The 24,631-nt window shown below is 47.0% G+C and overlaps 1 protein-coding gene across 3 annotated transcripts in view; it reads right to left on the reverse strand.

Moving 5' to 3' along the window:
* CTIF (cap binding complex dependent translation initiation factor) overlaps positions 1–24,631 on the reverse strand; it is a 146,847-nt gene that overhangs the window by 102,792 nt on the left and 19,424 nt on the right. For 2 of the 3 annotated variants that reach the window (XM_038123494.1, XM_038123493.1), the window contains exons 2-4: positions 17,424–17,636; positions 14,273–14,356; positions 3,613–3,735 (exon numbers count right to left, since the gene is read on the reverse strand). In XM_038123494.1, the coding sequence (XP_037979422.1) occupies positions 3,613–3,735; positions 14,273–14,356; positions 17,424–17,603 (387 nt within the window). In that variant the 5' untranslated portion in view covers positions 17,604–17,636. The remainder of the gene's footprint in view (positions 1–3,612; positions 3,736–14,272; positions 14,357–17,423; positions 17,637–24,631) is intronic. The other variant, XM_038123495.1, reaches the window with a different exon arrangement.

Consider the following 24,631-nt stretch of genomic DNA (forward strand, 5'->3'; position numbering starts at 1 on the left):
TGTTCCTTGAACACTTCCAGGGATGGAGACGCCACCAATGACCTGGGCAGCCTGTTCCAAGGTTTAACAATCCTTTCTATGACAAAATTCCTCCTGATGTCCAGCCTGAGCCTCCCTTGGCTTAGCCTGAGGCCGTTCCCTCTCCTCCTGTCCCTGTTCCCTGGAAGCAGAGCCCGACCCTCCCCGGCTGTCCCCTCCTGTCAGGAGCTGTGCAGAGCCACAAGGTCCCCCCTGAGCCTCTTTTTCTCCAGGCTGAGCCCCTTCCCAGCTCCCTCAGCTGCTCCTGGGGCTCCAGCCCCTTCCCAGCTCCGTTCCCTGCCCTGGACACGCTCCAGCCCCTCAGTGTCTCTCTTGTCCTGAGGGCCCAGAGCTGTCCCCAGTACTGGAGGTGCCTCAGCAGGGCCAGCACAGGGGACAGGCACTGCCCTGGGGCTGTGTCACAGCCTGGCTGGGACAGCCCAGGGGCCACTGCCCACCTGGGCACCCTGGGCTCATGTCCAGCTGCTGGCACCAGCACCCCCAGGGCCTTTCCCCATTGGCATTATAAGAAATCTCCAGCCAGCTGTGAAATACCTTGAATTTTCCTGTGCAAGCAGCTGCTTTTGTCAAAATGGACAACCCAAAGCATGAGCATCTAAAGCAAAGACCTCACATATGTTATTCAAAGCCCCTTCACAGTCATCAGCCCTCACAAGCACTCCCTGCACAAAGAGGGCTGCCCCCTCCACCCTTTACAGGGGAAGTAAAGCAGGTTGATTTTGCCACTAAAGACCATTCAAGAAATCAGACTTGACTCAGTCTGGATGTATTGAATGCATTGCACATAAGGAGCCCGTATTAACCAATCTTCCCCTCAACATTTCTCATTTAGATTACTCATAACCTTGCACATATTCAGATTATTTAAGCATCTCAGTCCAAATGGTCCCACTCTGGCAAAACACATGCTAGAGAAGGTGGATTCCATCTCTTCCCCATCATAAACCTTCTGTCATTTTCAAGTATTATTAATATTAACCAAAACATTAGAAACTCATAAAAAATGTGACCATTTCTTAATGAAGTCCCAGAGCTCAATCTGCTCACAAATTGAGCAACACTTTCCCAACCAATGTCAGGGACACATGTCCTTAGTGAACAGATGGTTACACTCCGTAGTCATTTCCAGCACAAGCAATTTAGACACCAGAAACTCCAAACACAGACACACTGCTCCCTTTTTAGTCTCCTCCAAGAGGTTTATGGATTATGATTTTAACCCCTGGGGATCTGCAAGTTGACATGTCTCTGCTCAGAAACAAATTACCAGAAATACATAACTCCCGTGATAAGTTACAGAAGATGAGCTTTTTATTTTAGGCAAATGTAAGCACGATTTTCTCCCACCAAGGAGAGGAATTAGTTTCTTAAATCCTTCCAAGCATCCAAATGCAGTATAATGGAAGCGCACATGTGCAGGTTATCATAGCTGACACACAAAGAAGAGACAAATCCATTTCAGGTGGCGAGGAGGTCAGGCAAGTCCAAGGCAGCAGCTGGACACTCTCACCCAAAGCTGGTCCTCCTAGAAGATGTCCCCATAACCTCTTGGAGACACTCCAAGCATCAGCCAGACTCCACAAAGATGGTGCCAGGGCCCAGTGATAACACACCTTGCTGTTAAATCATGAGTCACTGTGGCCATTTGAAGATACCCTTTTGGTCTTCTATGACCTGTCTTTAGAACCAGTCTCTCTGTCAGCTCACAGGACAAGGAGCAGCTTTGCAGCCCTGGGCTGCAGAGAGCTCACTAAAATGCTCACAGCACAATGCCAAGACTTAATAATAAGACTTCAAAAACCCAATTCTCAAATCCAGGTACAAAAAAAGATTAAAAATGGCATGTATTTAAGAAAAGCAGTGACTTGCTGTCAGTCCCCCCAGGACTGCAATTATAACCATCAGCAATTTTAACATGAAGCTCCCAGTGACCCAACCCTCAGCTTTAGATAATCCTTTTCACTGAGAAGGAGTTAGTACTGCTGAAAATTAATTAATTCACTCGGAATGATAATTGAGAGAGACGCTTTCACAAGTACCACCAGTACTCTGAGAGATGAGACATCCAGTAAAGCAGATCCTGCACACAGTCTGGTTTAAAGGCACGTCCACAACCTCTGTCCTCCTGCCTCTGTGAGCACAAATGACCTCCATCCACTGCTGCCCAGCCCCTGGAGCTGCCCACACAAACGGGGACGGGCCCATGTGGACTCTGGCTGTTTACCACGCATGCAGCTTCAGCAAATTCCCCACAAAGTCAGCATTTGCATGCATGCAGCAGCTTTACAAAGCCCAGCTCAGCGTCCCACCTCTTGCTGCTCCTCATTACCATCCTCCAGAAAACAAATATGAAATCACGCCCTTTGCTGCACAACTGCAACCAGGTTAAACCATCACTGCACACAGAACAACACCAAGTGGCCACCTGGGTCCCTGCTATAAATTCAGGGATTATCCTGTGCCATGTATTACTTAAGCATTTTTCAGTTCTGAGCTTGAGGAGCTTCCCCCACTTTTCCTCCTTCTCAGCTGCCTACAACCCCTGGCTGCACTTTGGTAGAAAATAAAAAAAGGATGAGATAGATACTGAAAAGGCTCCAATTCTGGGCTTCCTTGTTAAAAACTGCAAGTTGTCATGTGAAAATAAAAACACAGATAAAAACATAAGATATTTTATCTATAATATAAGATAAAATAGAAATATAAATGTTATCTCCTATAATAATATAAGATATAATATAAAAGATACAGATAAAAGTATAGATATTTTAAGGAAGACAGTATTATCCCTGCTCAAAGAGAAATGGATATGTTGAGTCTCATTCCCACCAGAAAGGACTGTCACTTTCCAGATACAACCTGGTTCTGTGGGTCTTCTCCCACCACAGCATGGCTCAGAAGGAAAAGCTATTTCCTCAAGATCTTCAGGAGGATGAAATGGATGAATGGACCAGGACTTTGACCACTGGTTCCAGCCTCAGAGCCTGCCACCCACTTCTGGCACAACTGGTGCTCACATGTGCATTAAGGAGAGCGACTCCAAGAGAAGACTGAAACTAACAGGAATAGTTCCTTGTCTGAGTCCAAGGATGGACCTAAACCCATATAAAAAGTTAATTCTTAGAGTCTTTTGCAGGGTAGGAAGGTAACTTCCCCTATAGCCCTGCAGACAGCTCACACAGAAAGCAGCTGGACTTAAGGTCACCATTTAACACCATCTATGTGCTGTCCACTCATCTTCCAACTTCTAATGAAGACCTGCCAGCAAATAATTACAGACATCTCTTGATTTCTCAAAACTGAAATACTCCAAGACTTCAAATACAGAAAAAAAACCCTGATTTCTTTTGCACTTAACCAGCTGACTAGGGACTTCTTTCCAAAGCTAAGGCAATCAGCACACCTCAGCGGGTCACACATCACAAGTGAATTAAACAGGTCTTTGCAGTGTCCTTCCCAGCTGACATGCACCCACGCCCACGTGTGTCACACGCCACAAGCATGTCGTGATGGGGTGCCTCCAAGAAGCAGCAAGCACGGGACACAGCTTCAGCACGTCACCACCAGGTATACCTTGGCTGATTGCCTGAACTGGCTGCTTCTCCTGTGGCTGCCAGACCTGGATCCAGAGCCCTGCCTGGAGCTCGACCCTGGCCGGGATTCTGTGCTCCCACTGCTGCTGTGATCCCACTCTTCCTGAAAACAACAAACAGGTTGCTTTAGTCAAGGGCCACTCCATCCCACACACTCCAAAACCACCGACTTCATGGAATAGGAGAGCTCCAGTTACCAGGCCACTCATGCCTGCACCTCCAAAACCATGCCCATGACCAGCATCCTGAGTGTGGGGCTTCCTCTGAGTCCTTTAACATGTTCTATTTACAGATGGCAAAGGGATGACACTGTGGTAGGCTCTGATGAGGATAACATTTGACCCTAGTGCTCTAGTGTATGCATGGGGAAAAATAACACCTTCTCTATCTCTAGGAGTATTAGCTATGCATATTCACCAACCCCACATCCTCTAAAGCTGCTGAAGGGCATTTGGACAATGTCCTAAATAACACGCTTTAGCTTTTGGTCAGTCCTGAATTGAGCATACAGTTGGACTGGATAATGGTTGGCACCTCCCAGCTGAAATACGCCACTCCATTCCATTCCATTCCATTCCATTCCATTCCATTCCATTCCATTCCATTCCATTCCATTCCCCTCCCAGGCCCAAATAAACTTCTCAGTCAGTTTTCTCACTGCTCAGCCCACTGTTGGAGTCCAGTTATTCACACGGCTGAGGACTCTAGTAGTTCACCAGGAGACTCATTACACAAATAACTATTTTTGTCTCTTAAGGAGCTGTGCCTGATGTTCTCCTTTATTCTCTCACTTGTTGTGCTGTCAAGCAAACGGCAGGTTTCTTGTTCAGCCCTCAAGGCATAATGACTCATCTGGAAACCAGCATAACTCACCTGACCAGCTCTACCCAAACACCCCACAAGGTCTCTGGGGAGAAAGGTAGATATTGTCATGGCAATTGCTCCAAAAGCTTTGCTCAGAGGCTTGGGAAAGGCTTTTGAAGTGACCAAAAATGATTAAAACCCCATGATACCACAAAGTGCAGAATATTCAACTCTTCTAAGTACTCTGAAAATCTGGGAAAAACAAAGGGAAGCCTGTGTTTTAGGGCTGGTGTGAGAGCTGACAACTTCAAGAGGGTTTCTCATGTCTCAGATGGTCTCACGGGGCTACATGAGGCCCTGCAAACACTGCCTGGGCTAAAACAAGGACAGGGCCACCTCAGCCTTCAAAGCCAAAAGGATTCACCACTCAAACTGCTTTTGAACACAACAGCCAAGTCCAGGCCACTAACTTCAGGGCACAGACCAGGTCCCAGCTCCACCACTGCCACCCGACTTGGATGAGACAGGAAGACAACTGCACAGCAGAACCTGAACTACCTCAGGTGATGCTACCTGGTGGTCCAGCATGGACCTTGATGCACATGAAATATGGAAGTATTCACCCAACACAAGGAATTGGAAGAAAAACACTCCAGTGCTAGTTTCTGCATCACCCCAGCTGGACATTCTGCACCCTACAAGCTGGTAAGTTTCAAGCAAGTTCAAATACATTGTGGTACTGACTTAAAAAGAGGCAATTATCTGGTTTTCAAGTTGTAGATAAATGAAATTGGAAAGGTTGTGGTTATTTCCACTGACACTTCTTTCCTTCTTATCACACCCTGACCCAAATCTCCCAATGGCTGAGAAATATCAAATGCCACAAGAGGAGTTGTTCAATTGTCATGAAGGGAAAAAAACCGTGGTGGATGTCAGGCAGGCCACTTTAGGAAAGCCTGGGGAAGAGCCAACCTTGTAGGCATCCTGAGAAGTGAGAAATACCTCCTTTAACATGGGAAATATGTGCATCAGCTGAAAAGGTGGCTGGGAGAAATGCACCTTCACGCTTGATGTTTGACTAATTGTATCCTACACACTGAACATCTTGCTCACACACACATACAAAATTTCTGTGCCAAATGCTGCAGGTCAGCACATGCACCCTTTGCTTTGAAAGACACACTGAAAATAAAAACTGTTCACTGATATTCAGCAGACCCATCTTTTAGGAGTGGTTTTCTGCAGACAATCCAAGATGTTGTAAATTCCAGAAAAGCAGCTGCTGTGAGAAACAATAATATTGGTATCACCACGCACCAATGTCCACCAAGCAAAGCCACTGGATACAGCACAAACCAGTCAGATCCAAATCACAGGTGATTTTAATAAACCAGCTTGGCTCCTGGCTCTAACTCATGGCCTGGGGCTTTTGCCCTGTTTACCTTCCTTACCTTTACCAAGCACTGATACTAATATTGAAAACCAAATAATCTTTAAAATAAAATTGCTCCACTAAAAACTGTTGAAACATCTGCTGATGATGCTAATGGTCCAAACTGAGAACTGCCTGAATACACTAATGTTCAAATTCACCAGCGCAGCCAAGCTCAGTATTTTCCCCAAATTTCTGACTAATTGCTATAGATTAACAACTTTTTACTGGTACCTTATGAAGGGGATTGAAATCTCCAGAATGAAAATACGACTCCCAGAAACAATCCCACACACTTCTGATGGCTTTGTGTCCGGCAGTAAAGTTCTTTCATGCTAAAATGGACCCTCTCTGCAGACCTTCTGTGGGAAATGGGCTGCTCACACCAACCTCATGGGTGATGCTGAAGGAGTGGGTGAGAGCATGCAGGTGATGATTGTTCCTTAAAAAAACACCCAAGCAGCAAAGCCCCTTCACCAGCATCATTGCAAAGCCCATAAAAACCCATTCCCAGACTCCAGAGGCAGCTGGAGTCCAGCAGAAAGCCATGGCTTGGCACTGGTGATATGTGGCACTGCTCTTCCTCCATCCTGTGTATGTTCCACACACAGCTCCTGCTGAACAAACCCACCATGCTGCAGGAACAGAACTGACTGCCAAAGCTGACAAACACTGAAGAAACAGCTGTAATGGCACAAAGCTCTCCACCCCTTGCCTCCTGCTGACCCAATTCCCCATCACCTGACCCCGTTACTCTGCCGTGCCCTTAAAAAACCAAGGATCTCCCAGTCTCTCTCAGTTCCCCAAACAGTCCTTGAAGACTTGCTCATGGATCTTACTTGGGCTCCTCCACTCACCATTTCTGGTCTACCCTCACCAGCAGGAGATGGAACCTCTTAGTCACACTTTGGGACTGGGAGGGAAAATACCATCCCTCCAGAGACTGACTCCCAGGAGCTGCTCACACCCATGCCAATCCTTCTGGCCAAGCTCTGCACCTTCTCAGGAACAGCCAGGTTCATGCACACTACCACTGCCAGCAGCCCTCCTTTGGAAACTAGCTGTCAAATCTAACATTTGCATTTTAATTAGCAATAATCGTATGTTTCACTTACACTGCAATTTTCACCTTTGCAGCGAGCTCTTTGAGGCATGAACTAATTAATCCTGCTGCCTTTGCCAGCTCAAGAGTTAATATTTTCTGCTGCTTCAGTGCAAGTTTGAAAATCCTATCTGCAGAAAAAGAAGATAAGTTTCCCCAGTGCAGAAGCCATAAATGGAAACACAGTGATCACCTACGTGGCTGCTCTCAGTGAAGATAAGTATGGGTAGAGTGGGCTGTGCTGGTAGAGATGCAGATCAACCTTGGCACCAGCACAAATTTTAAGTGTCCTGAAGATATCAGTGGATTCTGGATGGGGTTCATGTTCAATTGTATGTAAAAATGTCAATTCAATGTACAGTATTCATGGGTGGGCCAGAGGAAAAATAACAGGAAGCTGTCAGACTTCTCAGGCCCCCAAAAACCTCTGACATATTCCCCGGCATAACAAGGGTCTCACATCTGTACCCAGGAGATCCCTAGGTCAAGTTATGGGGTGTCCTTCAAATGGTTCCTCAACTTTGATCTTATTCCTGGTCAGAACAGAAAACAGCTATTGTGTAAAAGGCACTTTTTGAGGTTTTTCTGCAGTGGAGGTTTTCACACACCCAATTTGTGCTGCTGCCAAATCTTCCCGCTATGCAGAATTTTTGCACTGCACTCGAAGTACCTCCCTAGACCTATTCCAGAAAAACCACTCCAATTTTAATACGGAAAACCAAAGGCTTAATTATTTTAATAATTCAAAATACACCTTAAAAAAACCCCAATAAAAGCCCAACCATAAGATTACTCTAAATATCTTAGTAGGGTAAACTTTCTGGCTTCTTTCTTCTCAAAGCATTACATAATGCTGTAAGAACATCGGAAACATATAAAAATGTGATGCAGAAGCCCCAACCCCTTTGGCTCCGTTCCTTCCCTTCCCAGGTCTATGTCCACCTTCCCCAGCCCTCTCCAATCTGTAGAAGGGATAACAAACATCACTTTGAGATCTTCTTCCACCAGGGAAAGTAAGGTTTCACCTACACTTGTGTCATAACACAGGACCAAAGCTCCTGATGGATTTGGAAGTAGGAAGTTAAGCTTACAAGATCTTTCTGGACTACCTGAGAAAGGACCAAGCCTGTGTGGTTGCAATTTTTGCACAACACTGGAAGAGCCATGCTAGCCAAGGATGCGCTAGATAGCTCATTTACACACAAGGATGAAGAGGAGGAAGACTGAGGGCTCTCAGAATGGCCCTGAAAACTCCAGATGTGCTATGGAAACCCATCAGCAAGGCCCTGTCCCAGCCTCAGAGGAAATGGCTCATGTCATCCCTTCCCTGCCTAGAGCTCCAGCACTGACTGACCTATTCATCCAAACCTGGAAAGACAGAGACCTCAAAGGCAAATCAAATCTCACAAAAATAAGAGCGTGGGAAGCTCTACAATGGGCAGACAGGCATCACCCAGTCTTCTCCAGCCAAACATAAATGAGGGTGACAAGATGTCATCTCATGTGAGCCACTGGTGACACCAGGTCCTGAAGACACCTCCCTCCCCCCCCAGCAAGCAGCAGCAGTTCTCCAGAGGAGGCAGCAAGGCAGTGAAACGTCTCCCTCCCAGACCCCCTGACACCCAAGCCAGTGTCTGCTTCACATGGGGCACTGCTGCTTCATGAGGCCAAGCCCAAACTGAAGTCTCAGAGAAAGTTACACCTACACATCAGCTGAAGGACTTGATTTCTTTCTCAGCAGTCCTCTCCAACCATAACTGAGCAAGGCTGCATCCACTAAATGAGGAAGCATCACTCAGCAATTACAGGCAGAAAAGTGACTGGTCTTCTCAGAGCTGCTCTTTGCTCATGGGCAGGTCACCCCACCTGAAGTTCTACTTTCGTCCTCCATCAGGCAGGCATGCATCAACATGTACACACTGGCAAAGCCAGTGTCTGTCTCTTGCTTTCTCTTTCTCTTTTGGAAACACCAAATCAGTGTCTGCAGCATCAGCCAGCACCCACCTGTCCCAACAGATCCTCAGCATGGTGGACACCCTCAGCTGAGTTCAGTGTACAAACTAGCCCTGGGCTGTGACATGAGCAGGCCAATGAGATGGAGAACCCCAAACATATTCCCCAAACATGGAACTCCTCTGGAACAAGTCCAGAGGAGGCCATGAGGTTGATAAAAGGACTGGAGCACCTCACCTGTAAAAACAGGCTGAGAAAGTTGGGGCTGTTCAGCCTGGAGAAGAGAAGGTTGTGTGCACACCTCTCAGCACCTTCCAGTATCTGAAGGGAGCCTAAAGGGAAGCTGGAGATGGACTCTGCATCAAGAACTATAGTGTCAGGACAGGGACTACTGGGTACAAATAGAAAGAGAGGAAATTTAGACTGGCTATTAGGAAGAATGTTTTTACCGTGAGGGTGGTGAGACACTGGCCCAGGTTGCCTAGGGAAGATGTGGATGCCCCAACCTTGGCAGTGTTAATAGCACATAAGGCCCTGAGCAACCTGTTCTATGGCAGGTGGGTGATTTTTAATGTCCATTCCATCCCCTAAGCATTCTGCAATTTCTAAAAGTCCTTCCAGAGTCATCCCTCTTGTTTTCTTTCAGATCTGGACCCAACGATGGGCAACTCAAGTGAGACACAGGCTGTCCACCAGCACAGGGAAAATTAATTACAAATTTAGTCAGGAGATCCTGCCAATCCACTGTCTCTCCAACCCTATCTGGTCAGCCAAGAATTTGGGGCATTACACGCTGCCTGCTGACGTCACTGGACTTAAGCCAGCAGGACAATTTCACTGCTAACTTCTGTTGATCTGGACCCAGGGACATGTCCCCTGTCCTCTGTCCAAGACCATGATTCCTTCCCACCTGCTTCTGTGGCATCCACCAGGAAAGATCTCCTGGTGGCTGATACCAGGAAGGCAAGCAGCACTGATGCCTGCAAAAGAAAATTTTCTGGAACTGTGAAAGAAATCTGCACAGATAATTTGATTTTTCCACTCTCCATTAAAACTGAACTCCTCTGTGCACTGCAATCTGCTGTTACCCATGAGACAGCCTTCACACATTGCCCCACACCTCCTATTGCCTTTGCTTTGGCAACATGGCAGCTTTTCCAGCCACGACTGCAAGACGTGGACATGGAATGACAGGACCTTAAAGCTCATCTCATTCCACCCCCTGCCACGGGCAGGGACACCTTCCACTAGATGAGGCTGTTCCAAGCCCTGTCCAACCTGGCCTTGGACACTTCCAGGGATCCAGGGGCAGCCACAGCTTCTCTGGGCACCCTGTGCAAGGGTCTCCCCACCCTCACAGGCAGGAATTCCTTCCCAATATCCCATCTAACCCTGTCCTTCCCAGTGGGAAGCCATTCCCCCTTGTCCCTCCAGGCCCTTGTCAGAACTCTTACGCTAGCACAGTTAGGATGCTCTTGATCTCCAGCCACGGCCCAAGAGTGCAAACCCATCACCCCATCCTGCCACCATGGGCAGCTGTTTCTGCTGGTTTAACAGGAAGGAAAAGTCATCTTCTTCATCACCAGCTCCTCAGGGAGGGCAGGACAAAGGGTGCTACAAGGAAGGTGTGGGATCACCAGGTGTGATCTACACACCATGCCTGCTCCTTCATTGCTCAGCAGATCGGCAGCACGACCATCAACTGCAGAAGCCTCTGAGGGCCCAAACCCTGTACCAAGTTCCTGCTGCACCTGGTGGGGCATGGACACAAGCAGTGGAATGAAAGCAAGTCCTGTTTACTGCCAAGAACACAGGTTTTTCCTTGGTGATGATGGGTGACAGCCAGCCACCATGGGGGAAGGGAGGGACTTGGCCAGGAAGGAGGATTTTCAGCTCTCCATCTCCCATCGCCTGGAGAAATGGCACAAACCCGTGGAGCTGTTCTGGTTTTTGTTAATGCCTTTTACATAAGGGGAGCCTGGGATGGAGTTCCTGCCAGGCCTTTCATGTACCAAGAGCTTTGCTGGATCCCTCAATATGCACCATACCAGATTTTTTTACTTAATGAATTGCTCTCAGAAATATATCAAAGAGCTTCCTACTTGCCAGAGCCTCACAAGGGGAATGCAAATAAAGTATTATATAAAAACTTCCCACTGGCTCTTTTTGGGGAAGAAAAAAAAAATTCAAACATAAAAGAGTTTAAAGTTATTCCATTATCTAAACCTTCCTCATTTATAGAGGCAGTAAGGTGCTCAAATAATATTTTGAGTACCTGGTCTTTGCCCCAGAGGCTCACACGTGGTAAGACCTGGCAAACTTTCAGGGGTTTAGTGGAACATGGCCATGCCATGCAGCAAACAGAGAGATCCCAGCAGGAAACAAGAATTACAGATGAGCTGAATGTAATTGTGAGACCAGAATTTTCTCAGCACATGAGCTCACAAAATGTTAATCAGGAGCTTCCCCTATGAGCAGACCATCTTCTCACAGCCACCTGCCCACAGAACTGGAAAGACCAGGAGGTTTCAGGGCGAATTTTCTCTCTTTTTAAGCCACTGCTTTGTATGGGATGCCTATCTGCCAGCCTATGGGAACTGACTCTGAGTCTCACACAGCTGCTAATACAGGTCTCACCAAGTAGTGCAAGAGCAGGACAAGTCTGGGGTGCTCTTTTCCAGAGACACTTAACAACATCAAAAATCAGCAATTCAGGAATATCCTGGACTGCAAGTTGCATCAAGACACTTCATTTTTACCTTTACATTGTATTTTATTCAGAAATTGCTCTAACCCCCTCACTTGTACAACAACCAGTAGATGCTTATATACACACATACTACATAAAAATGCATAAACACACACAGAGTAAAAAAAAAAATCTTTTATTTTTCTTTACCTTGCTGGATCATATAGCCCAGAATTTCAAAGGCATCAAGTACTCAGGGGGATATTTCAGGCACGGCAAAGTCATCTCTCTAGGCTTCCCTATAACCTTTAGGAAGCCAATTACTTCTGAAAAAACAAGACTGGACTACTCTGTCTTCACAGAAAATGAGCCACATGCTGAATATATTTCCAGGACTAACCTAGATTTCCATATAAATGCCCTTTCTGATGGCCACGTGAGGCATACCATGGTCACTGATACATAACCCACATTTTCACATTAGCTGAAGCCAGCAGAAATCTCACATCCAAGTATTTTTCAAGTATGTCTGGCAATGCAGAGATCTCAGCTGGAAACACAATAGGAAAACTAGGAATTCTATTTCCTGCCCAAACCCCTCAAATACATAAAAAACTGCAACAAAAAACCCCATCACAACAAAAAAATCCCCAAAACAAAACCAAAAAAACCCCAAAACCAAACAAACCCCAAACAAAACAAAAAAACCCACCCCCAAAACGCAACCCCTTCCTCCACTGGGGAAATAATTAGCTGGCTTCTTCCTTAGCAGGTTTGAAAAGTGACTGATAACTTTAATTCAGGACAAGCATCTTAGTAATGACTTTTTTATTTTTTTTTTAAATCTTGGAAGATTTTAGTGGAAACAGTCAGGAATGGCAAGAAACTGCACTTGGTCTTCATCAGCAGCATTTAACTCATATATCAGTGACAGTGAGAGAAATGCTTGCCTGGACAGAGGAACAATAGCTTGCAGCTCCTCTTTGGTGCCAAGGAAAATTTGTTACTCACAGTTAAAGGAAGCCAAACATGGAGAGAGATAATTACTAGCCCTGCTGCAGGCTGGGAGAGAGCCCAAACACAGGGTAAGCAGCTCGGGCATCAGCGAATGGTGTTTGTGTGTAGGAAAGGAGCTCCCTGTAGGAGGAGATCAAGCACATTTAATTCCCAGGAAAAAAAAATAGCAAGAAAACAAAAAAAGACCCATGTAAGCTGGAACAAAAGAGTGCATGGCACCAGGGAGACGGAGGTTGTCAGGAAAGCAACACCCATGCATGACTCCTGCATCCTCTTGTGCTCCCCACCAGGCACAGGCACGTCAGCAGAGCCCTTGGGTAAAGGGCCAGGGACCTTCTTCCCTAGGGAAAGCCCCTGATCCACCCAAGGAAGCCCGATGGAAATGGCCAGCCTGCCAGCTGAACATCCAGCAGCTGTCTGCAGTGCTGGGAGGGAGCCTGGATGAGGTTTTTCTGCTGAGTATTTTGAAGCAGATCACAGCTGTAATAAATTAAATCCACAATTCTGTCTGGCACCTTCAGGAGCTCATCCAAAGCAATGCCTCTGTTAATCACACACCCTTCTACAAAACAGCAGCCTGCCTTTGTTGGGTACAGGTGTTGGTAGAGGTGCTAGCAGCATCCCAGGGCCATGGCTGGGACAGGATGCCTAAGCCCACATCCCTTAGCAAAGAACTTTAAGCATGGGTCCACAGGAGGAAGCTCTGCCCAAAATGAGAGCTGCAACATGCCCTGTCCAGACTGGCACAAGCTCTTTTACATCCTGCAAGAGGCTCCCAAATTTCCCCTCATGGATCCACGCACAAGACTGCATCTGGAGGACATCAAGCAGAGCAAGAGAATGAAAGCCACCAACTCACAGCCTTTTCTCTGGGTGGGACATCCATCAGCCACAGCAATTGAAAATGCTGTTTCCCCTTCCCTCAGATGCCTAAATTTCACATCTCCTCAAGCAAGTGCTGCTCTCACAGAGTTGATGGTCTCATGGTGACACAGCAGCTCATCAATCAGATGAGAATGATCAAACACAAGTCCCCGCCCCACCCAACTCTCTTCCATGGGAGTACTCACATGCGGAGGGACAGCCACCTCCAGCAGTGCCTGGTAAACACTCCTCACTCGTGTTCACACCATGTCCAAGCACCAAAACTGACTCACACCTGGCACCTGTCACTGCATGACCAACACAGGCTCTCAGCACGTGCGACTTTGCTTCTTCTGCCAGCTCACCCTCTCAGCTGTGTAATGCTCTTCCCTGTAACACCATCCTTGTGCCTGCAGCACACAACAGAGAAGCCCAGCTACACAAAGATCCCTTATTCCAGCTACATCTCATCCTTCCAAGTCAGCTCTGATGCTCCTAACAGCTTCCTCACACAGGTGACAATAAGAAAGTCTTCTGGAATAAACGTGACACTCCTTATTTTTTCCCCTTTAAGCTCCTGTTGAAAGCATCCATCTGCACATAAGGATGTTGCCCACCTCCCATGGTTTGGGCAGGAACGAGCTTTCAGATGCCAAACAGAGGGACACATCACATCTCCCCTTCCATGGGAGAGGGAAAGCTGGCAGTACCTCCCAGGCAAGGCAGTGCAACAAATAAAGGCAAAGGTCTGGGGAGGAGGAACTAAACACAAACCCTACCTGGTTATGTTCGTGAGACGACGAGCCCTTCCCTCGGGATGGGGAACAGCTGCCATCAAGCTGCTCGCTACAATCCGCCGTCCACTGCAAAAGGGATGAAAAAAGGGATTGTGTAAAATAATAGCTGGGCTGGGCAGAACTGCTGTGTCAGTCCACAGCGCACAGAAAACACCGTCCAGCCGCGGGCATCGCTGCACACGTGTGGCACCCCCTCCTTTTGGAGGATGATCCCAAAGGCTTTGGCTTGGAAATGCTCCACCCGCTGACAGTGGGTAGAGGGAAGAAGCGGGAACAACTGTAGGAAAGCATTTGATAGGGTGCTTTGCAATAAAATCCAGCCCCAATACCTCCTTACTGACTCTGACAGTGCTTGCAACCCCAGGAGTGTGTGATACACACTAGGGCGACTTATCACTTATTTCCATGGAATTCTTCCATGGGAAGTTGGAAAATTTCTGCTTTTCCCAACCCTCGACCCCAACTCTATTTGCTTCAAGGACAGATACATGCCCTGAGCAGCCAACACCCCCTGTTTTCATTTTAAACAAGACAGTAAATGAGTATGGAAGCTATAGGTTTGGCCATTGCTAAATGTGGCCATATAGGATTAGCAGATTCTTAGGCCAGCTTGCCCCACAGATGGGCAGCAAGGTGCCTCCACAAAAATAATTTAATTTGGTGTCATTTGTTGCCTTATTTTCTTTTCCCTAAATAAATGTAGGGCTGCATCATACTGGTGAAAAAGAAAAACAAACCAACAAACCAAAACCAATTTTCACTAGACAAAGATCAAAGATGCTGCTTAATTCCAAAGTCATTTTGTCACTCCTTCAACAAAGTGGAGACTGACCAGTCCCACTTCTGAGGTCTTCCATGCTGGAAGCACTTGGCTGCTCCAGAGACACTCAAGGCTTGGTACCATCACCAAGGATGATGTGCCCAGAAAATGAAAAGTCATTTCCACACAAACAACAACCTGAGAGCTCCCTGACAGGTATGGATGAGGCCACAAAATAGGAGTCTTCATTACAACCACCCATGATCCCTGCCCTCGTCAGAGGGCCCATCCTAGCTCACAGATGGGGGAATTTCAGTCTCCTCTCATAAAAGAGTTACCCATCACTCTCCTGCCACTTCTGCTGAGCCCCCTGGGCAGGCTCATGATGCCATCACTCTTGAGAGCCTTTTATTTACCAGACTTTAACAATTTTGAGTGCAACCACATGCCTGGAAAGGTCTCTCAAGGTACAAGCTCACTCATTATCTCCACAGCAAAATAAAATCACCTTTTTCCCTCTGATTTTCCTTTTTTTTTCCTAGTGGGAGCAAGGCTGGGGACATCCCCATTATGGGAACATCCACATTTTGGGATTCTCTGAGGTGGCGATGGATTCAGCTTCCCTGGGAGCTGAGTGAGGAGGATGTGCCTTTCCTTCCTTCCCCCAGCAAGGAGAGCAGTTGTCCAGGGATGTGGTACCATCCAAGCAACTCACGCACACATGGCTGAATGGATTTATCCACTCTCAGGCAGGGAAAACATCACAGCCATAAGGAAACAAACTGCAGAGAGATTAAGTAACTTGCCCAACATGAAAGATTTAGTTTCTGGCAGAGCCTTGCAGTTAAAAACAATTTCCTTGGTCTCAGCTGAGTGCCTTTCCCTTAAATCCATCTTTCTCCCTCTAGCTCTCATTAATGAGGGAACGTGCCACCTTTCATCAGGCTGGCTTCCACCAGGGTTACTCCAGTCAGCTGCAGGATATGTGCCTGTTTATTCCTTGCTTTCCTAAGAACTGATCAGGAAGAGAAAATCAGAAATAAAAATTCCTGATGATTTCTTCTAGGTGGAAAAATGAAAAAACCTCTTTGAGACTTAATTCCTTCTCAGTGCATCCATTAAGACGTGGCTTGATAAATGCAAGTGACCTAAAGTAAAAGCCCATCTTCACTTTTTGTCCAATACACAGCCCTAGAAATACAAAATGTTGCATTTTGATGGAGTTTCACAATAAATCCTAATTAAACTCCTGCATCAATGGTCTGGGGTACAACCGCATTTAGCTGCTTCATTTGAGTTGCCTCTATAACTGGTTTAATTAAAAGATTTAATGTTCAGATCTTTCGTTATTACGAATTTTTCCTTTAAAATAAAACCCAGCCATCTTGAAAGAGAACACTCTCAGAACTGACATTAAAAACCTAGCAGCTCCTTTTTTGCAGGGCAAGCCAGGAAGGAAAGCTAAAATGCCACTTCCACAACTGGAAGATGGATTTGGTTGTTGCAGTCAAGGATCTTAATGCAAAAAACACGGTCTGCCATGAGAATTACAAATTTTTGTCCTTAAGACGCAGAGGGAGCCTGGGCTTATTGGCAGAGCAGTGGACAGGCTGGAAGAGGTTACAGAGCTTTGTCTATTAAGTATTTCTGATTCAATACTACTTTTGAGCTTGACACATTAATAAGCAGAACTTGTCTGTTTGACCTGAAGCCCCTCCAAAGCGTCACTTCAAACACAAACACCTTCCAGCCTTGGATTAATAGAATACACTTTGGATCACTAGATTTTTAAATACATTTTCTTCCACTTCTAACGGCTTTGATCCTCACATTGTGAGAGCCCTCTTCACCAAAATCTGTTCTTAAAAAGGTTCCTTTGTTTGGTAATTTCTTTACATTGAGATGATATAAAACAGGTCTGGAACTCTGGGTCAGATCCTCAGCTCCAGCAAACCTGCAGAGTTCAGACAGATCAGATCAAACACTGCTGATACCAGATAAAGATGGGACCCTTCATATATAGAATCATGGAATGGTTTGGGTTGGAAGGGACCTTAAACCCCATCTCATTCCACCCTCTGCCATGGGCAGGGACACCTTCCACTGTCCCACATTGCTCCAAGCCCTGTCCAACCTGGCCTGAAACACTTTCAATGATGCGCCTTGAGACCATAAAAACCAAACCCAGCATCAGGAGATTGCTACCAGCAGCTTGGAGACCTCAAATACACCCCCAAACAAGCGAGCTGCCCCAAACCCAGCGTTTTATCACATCCTGCTTCACATCCAAACCCCAAAAAAGCCACTTCAGCTGAGAACACACTCTGGGAGCCCCCAGCCCCTCTCCCACCCCACAGTGAGCCTTTCACCCACCTGTGAGACGTGGGACTGTGTCTTCTCACTCTCGCCGTCGCCCTCGGTCTTGTCGGTGAGCAGCCCCTGGACCTGGTACTCCAGGACGTAGCTGTCGATGAAGCGCTCCAGCTCCTCGATCTCCTGGGAGCGGCTGCTCCCTGCCTCCGAGGAGGCCGACGCCACTGAGGAGCTCTCCATCCCTTCAGAGGGCACACCAGGAACACAGGGGGCCTGAGGAAGTGGGACAAAAAAGACAGCAAGGAATTATTTCCCAGTAATTAAAAAAAAACCAAAATCACAGCAGACAAAGCCTACCGGTTACCACGCGCAGGGTGTTTTTTGCTGTACATCTGCATTTCCAATACAATTTCTAATAATCCTAGGTGGTTGCTTTTAGGGCTTCCAGGCATGCAAAAAATGTGCCATTTCTGTAATAGTCCTGCATTTAAGGGCAACGGACGTATTTCCTGGCCTCCTGCTTAAAACCCAAACTACTGAAAATCTCCAGACATATGTATGAGAGAAAAAAATGCCACACTAAAATGCTTGATTTAATAAATCCAAAGTACTAGTTGTTCTGGATATGGGTGAGAAGCTGGGGGAAATGGACAAGGGTGAGGCAGAGGATGATAACTGAAAAGCTTCTCTAGGGCAGTGGCAGTAAATAATGCTGAGCTAATGGTGCGAGTGAGAATGGTTCAGTGAGGAGGTGAGACAGAGATCACAGCAGAATTCACTTTTAAAACCTCTCACTGCAGAAAATTGCCTCTACAGGAGACGTAGGGGATTTATAATTCTCTTCTCCTTCCTACTTCTCCAGGGCTCAAAGAGAGTAACACCATAAAGACAGGAAATCACCAGCTCCTGGGCTGGGCATAGCTCTGAGCTCTGCTCCCTGTGGCCAGGACAGGACCCAGGAAACAGCTGGAGCTGTGCCAGGGAGGTTTGGGTGGGATATCAGGAAAGGTTCTTTCCCAGAGGGTGCTGGCACTGCCCAGGCTCCCCAGGGAATGGGCACGGCCCCGAGGCTGCCAGAACTCCAGGAGCCTTTGGCCAGCGCTGCCAGGGATGCCCAGGGCGGGATTGTTGGGGGTCTGTGCAGGGCAGGAGCTGGGCTGGGTGATCCTGGGGGATCCCTTCCAGCTTAGGATATTTTATAATTCTACATTTAGAAAAAACTAGGCTGTGGCCCAGTGTCTTGTGGTAAATCTCATATTCCTCCCTTCCTGCATCTGGGAGGGAGAAGACATGGGAGCTGCCAGCACACTGCAGGACACAACAACTTCATCCCTCACCCTCTCCTGCACCAGGAATGGGTATTCACAGTCTGCTTTGAGATAAGCATAAAATCACTAAGCAAATCTGGAATGAGTCACATGCCATCCAGAAGGGAACGGGGGGAAAAAAATTATCTGCTCCCAGCTCATGTAGTTTCCAGCTCCTGAACTATTTTCTCCTCTGTCACTTCTGAACAATTGTGGCTTCATTTGGAAACTGCCGAGAATGAGCAGCTCTGGCCTAAGGATTTCATCTGCTCAAGGAATTATTCCCAAATGTGCCCAGGCTGTCAAAAAGGCTCATTATGTAGACCAATATCACACATTAGCTCCTGAACAAAAATCATATGCCGTATTAAAAAGGACAAAGAAAAAAGAAGAAAGTGAAGAAAGAAAAAAAGAAGGAGCCCCAGAGAGTGTGGAGCCCTGGAGGAGGGCATGCTTCTCCCCTTTCCACTAATTAGTGCCAATTACAAAAAGGAAAGCACCAATTACCAAACAGGAAGTGCTAAAGAAAGAGTTGGGAGAACAGGAGGCTCCCATGAGTCCTGGAGTGATGGCATGGAGAGATGGCATGAGGCAGGGGACAATGGCACAGGTGGCATCACTCAGGATGGAGTGAGCAGGGTCAGAGGTAATCCTCCGTCTCACTGGGCCACACATTACCCAAGCCCAAAGTTTTCTTTGTCTGTTTCAGACAACACAAACCACATATCTGAGATATTTGTGGGTCTCTAGTGGGAAACTTTAAAACAAATTCATCTTGTGGTAGCTTCACCTCTCTCTAAAGGAAACCATCACTCAACTCCTGCTCTTCCTGACGGTCTCTGCCTGGAGCTAGTTTCTCACCTCACCTCACCCTCTAAACACATACAAAAAAGGTTTTCAAAGAAAAACCAAAACCCACACTTGAGCATCAAAGCATTTACTATCTTCCCACACTGAGCAAACAAATGTTGGTGGGAGCTCTTGATGAAGCAGTGATCCCTTAGCTCTGTGTTGGCTCAGCACCTACCACAAAGGATTCCCAGACACCAGGTACATTCCTTAATCACAACAAATAGAGATCAATCTCAAATTTGCCTTTTTTTTTTTTTTCCCCACTTCCCCCTTCATTCTACTCTACTTTGCCAAAGCACAAAGTTTGTAAGTTTTGGGGGTCTGAAAATTACCTTCCAAATCTTTCCTATATCTGAAAGTGTTCAAGGCCAGGTTGGATGAGACTTGGAGCAACCTGGTGCAGTGCAACATGTCCCTGCCCATGGCAAGGGAGTAGAACTAGAGGATCTTGAAGGTTTCTTCCAACTTAAATCCTTGTAAAATCTTATGATTTTACAAAGCCCATGTTGCGCTTGTTACTGTGACCATAAAAGAAGGAATCATCAGCAGAAAAAGTCAATAGATGTGCAAACTGCTTATTATAACTTAGTAATTATCAGCATTACTGTAATGTATAATTATTATTAATAGCTGTTATTAAGGGTGATCTAAATGGGGTTCTTGCTCGAGCAAGATTATACAGTTTTTTTAGCAATTACACAGTTTTACCCTTCATCAGGAAATAATAAGAACAAGCATTTTTTTATGACACTTGTGGGCTCATTCCCTTTCTCCCAAAGGTGCTCCAGGCTTGTTGAACTTGTGGAAACAAGTGGTGAGTTTGATAGATGAGGAACAGCAATGGAGAAGAAGCCCACTTTGGGTTGGGAGGCAACAGGAGAGTGGAACTTGCAACCAAAATGATTTAAGAAGTGGGGAGTCCGTGATGAGAAGACCACAGACATGCAGAACAGTGATGTATTTCCATCAGGTCACTGGAGGCTGGGTGAGAGGGTCCCACATGCACGTCCTCCCCCAGGGAAGAGGCTCCAACCATTCTCCTCCACGCCAAAAGCTCTCCAAAACCTGGACTGCAGCAGCCTGGCAGTGCCAAGAGAGAAGAGCAGGACAACTTCCCACAGAAGAGCAGGGCAACTTCCCACTGTCCCCTGGGATGAGACCCACCTGTGAACCAGCCACGCCAAGGGACTCCAGCCCCCAAAACAAGCTTCTGGGCAAAAACACGCTGGCACAGCAACATGACACCAAAACTGCAACCATAAAGAGATCTTCCTAAAAAATTCTCACAGAATCACTGAATGATGGAATTGTTTAGATTGGAAAGCCCTCCAAGACCATCAAGGCCATTCCCCTGGCACTGCCAAGGCCACCAGTGACACATGTCCCCAAGTGCCACATCCACATGGCTTTTAAATCCCTCCAGGTATGGGGACTCCCCCACTACTCTGGGAAGCTCTGCCAGGGCTGGAAAAGTCTTTCCATTGAGGGATTTTCCCCAATATCCAACCTGAGCCTCCCCTGACCCAGCCTGAGGCCATTCCCTCTGCTCCTGTCCCTGTTCCCTGGGAGCAGAGCCCGACCTCCCTGGCTGTCCCCTCCTGTCAGGAGCTGTGCAGAGCCACAAGGTGCCCCCTGAGCCTCCTTTGCTCCAGGCTGAGCCCCTGCCCAGCTCCCTCAGCCCCTCCTGGGGCTCCAGCCCCTTCCCAGCTCCGTTCCCTGCCCTGGACACGCTCCAGCCCCTCAGTGTCTCTCTTGTCCTGAGGGCTCAGAGCTGTCCCCAGCACTGGATGCACCTCAGCAGCGCCAGCATCCCAGGGCCCTTCCCAGCTTTCCAGCGCCTCTACACCAGCCTACAGCTGTAGAGGGCTGGGGTGACCAAGAGCAAGCCAGTTCTCACTCCAATTCATCCACACAAACCCACATCCTGACCTGCTCTTAGGACAGAAACAGCACACCTTGCTCCTATGCAAGGTCCAACGCGACTGAGCACCAGCGAAGGAAAGAAAATAAAGAGATTGCTTTTCCCAGTGTTTTGCTTTCACTGGATGGATGCTAAGAGCTTAAAATGTTCTTGCACACATGATGAGCTTCTTTGAAGGCTGTGGCTTCCAAAGGCACAAGGAAATAGGAATATCACACTGTCACACACAACCAAAATGGTTAAAGTTGTAAGCAGATTTTCTTGACAACTACACAGCCAGGAGATAATACCCAATGCCAATGCCTCGGTAAGGTCATTGGGAAAAATCTCTAAAATGTAGAGTTCAGGCAGAACTACTTCATGCATTGGGCTTCCTCTCACCTGAACTGAAATTCAATTATTGAAAGGTGTAACTGCCTCCAAAGCTCATTAAAGGACAAGTGCCCAGCCCATCTTTCCCACAACATGGCCTCAGCTGTTTAGGCTTGACTGACTGACTGACAGCATTTAATTGGAAAACTCATGTCTCTTCCTTACTTATCCTTTGGTTAAACACTGAGAAAATCCCAGGCCAATCCTCCATTCCTCCGTGACTCCAAAGTGAGTTCAGGAGGAATGCAGAGCATCCTTTATGCACAGAATATTTATTTCTCAGAAATGCCATCACAGGCCAGCTGCTGCAGAGACAGGCTGTGACAGGCTACAGAGATATCCTGACATCCCTGAAAGCCTTTGTCTTGCCACATGGGATTTATCATCCCAGAGTTTTCTAGGAACAAGAGACGCTTCCTATAAAAGGCAGCTGCAGTGCAAATTCTTCACGTACCAATGCAGCCACCTGCTTCCAGAATGTTCTTTGATAGGACATCCAGCATCCCTCTAGTGTTAGTTCTCCCTTGAGTATTTATAACAGACTGTGATCCAGCAGGTCCCTTCTGCTCTGAGACACCTGGGACACAAATTGAGGAACAGCTCAGCAGCCCAGATTTTTCTGTGCCTGAATGGGATGATGGTAAAAACAAACCAAACTGATCCCCAGGGAGACAGAGGGGAAGGCCCCAGCCCAGGCCCAGACATCACATTCTCTCTCATGAGCAACCAAAGACAACTTTCACATCTCTTGTGCAGGCTCCAAAACCATTGTTCTCCCATCTCTGTCCCCCACAGCCATGTTGGATGTCACCTTGTACAGGTGGAGGTGGATATCCAAGCTGAGGTGACACCCTCTTCTGCTTAGTGCCTCTCTGGGGCTGGGCATGGAGGAACAGCTCATGGTCAAACCCTCCATCATCACCTCCCTCGTATTTCCTGCTCACTGAGGCTCCAAGCCTGGCTTCCTAAAGCTGCTGCTGAAGCACACACAGAAGGAGGCAGTCCCTGCAGCCCCAGACAAGAGAGATGCTTTGAGCACACAGACCAGGGAAGAGCAGGCAGTACAGGACAGCCCTTCTACTTATCTGCTTCTTATCAGCACCTCTGGGTCAGGTGAAGCCCTCTGTGTGTCCTAACTCTGCAAACAACCACCCACCAGCTCATGCTCTGACAGCAGCACAGGTACAAGAACCTTTGACTGTCTGTGTTTGGGGCTGGAACTCCTCGCCATCAGCACGGCTTGATTTCCAGCATCTCCTTTTAATGAGCCTCTTCTGCAGCAATATTTTCCCTCTCCTCATCCAGCCCTTTTCCAACAACAAGTAATTAGCAATGCGTCTTTCTCAAGCGGCGAGAGCATCTCGGAGAACGAGACGAGCAGTTTATCTTTATTGCTGGCAGGCAGCTCTCATACCCAGCCACCCGCAGGAACAGTTACTATGGAAAATAAAAGCAACAGAGATGAACCATGACTCCCTGTACCCAGGTACTGCTGCATCTCCACAAAGCATCGTGTGTCTTTCTTGGATTTGCTGCTCTGAAACCATTACCTTTCCAGACATCAAAACAAGCACAGAATGTAAATTATTATCCCCTGGATCTGACCCTTTTCTAATTAAAACGTAAACACCTTTGAAAACCACATGAGTGTTTACTGCTGGAGCCAGCCTTGGGCTTTTCAGATACTGATGCATCCACAGCTGGCTGAGCATTTAATGTATTTCATCATCCCTCCAGTCTCACGTCTGGTTTCTGGTACCTGGTGATGCAGAAAAGCCCCAGTGACAGGACAGGAGCCCCACCAGCTGCCACACTGCAGTGCCACTCATGAGCCTGGCACAGAACACAGCAGGCAAACACCACAGTGCATTGAAACAGAGCCATCAAAACAAACACAGAAATAAATGGAGGGAAAAAAGAGAGGGACAGACAAGTGCCGCAGAATCCAACCCAAAACAGCCAGCCTGGTCCCGCAAGAAAGGGAGAGGAGTAACCAGAAAGCCAGAAATCCTCATTCTCACCCAGACAACAATTTATTATGTAGCTTGCTTCCCTGCAATAAGCAACTCTTTGTGGTTGGAAAGTGAATCTTTTTCCTTTTCTTATTTCTGAACAAAACCAAAGCCACATCACCTTTAGAAACATAAAGTCTTTTAGTGTGTCAAATCTGCGCATGAGGTTGGAGTGGTTTTCCACCAGATGGGCTTCCTTGCCTGGGGGAAGACATTACCTTTGGCTTGTGATAGATATTTTCAAAAAAAGGAAAGGAAAAAACAGCACACAACTAAGAAAACTACTGTCTGAACATCAAGTGAGAGGAGGTGGGCTTTTATGGGCTCACCCTGTGGTGGGATGCTCCACTACAGGGGATGTCAGGGCTAGGAGCCTGCTGGGGCATCACTGGCTGCAGCAACAACAGCAAGGAACACTCACAGATTTTGATACAAATTCAATACATGCAAATGCACCAGCATTTCTAGATATAAAATCTGAGACAGGCCCCAAAAAGCCTCCAACCACCAACCCCTGAATTGTGAACAGCCTGAGTTTTATAGCCAATTTTACACTGGTTCATGCTACAAGCTGTGACTTAAGCAGACATAAGAGATTTCCATGTTCCCCTGCTTCTACTACAAGCTAATGGAACAAGAGCCCACATTACATGTTACCCTTATTACTTTTCACCTTTACAAGGAAAATGTTGCCAGGTAAAGATATTGAACAACTATCACGAATAGCTGAAGAAAGAGCATTTCACACATGCTCTTTTCTTCAGAGCTGCACTGTTTCTCCTTGGAGAGCACACAGCATCACTC

This window comes from Motacilla alba, chromosome Z (genome assembly GCF_015832195.1).
Source record: "Motacilla alba alba isolate MOTALB_02 chromosome Z, Motacilla_alba_V1.0_pri, whole genome shotgun sequence".
Lineage (NCBI taxonomy): Eukaryota > Metazoa > Chordata > Aves > Passeriformes > Motacillidae > Motacilla > Motacilla alba.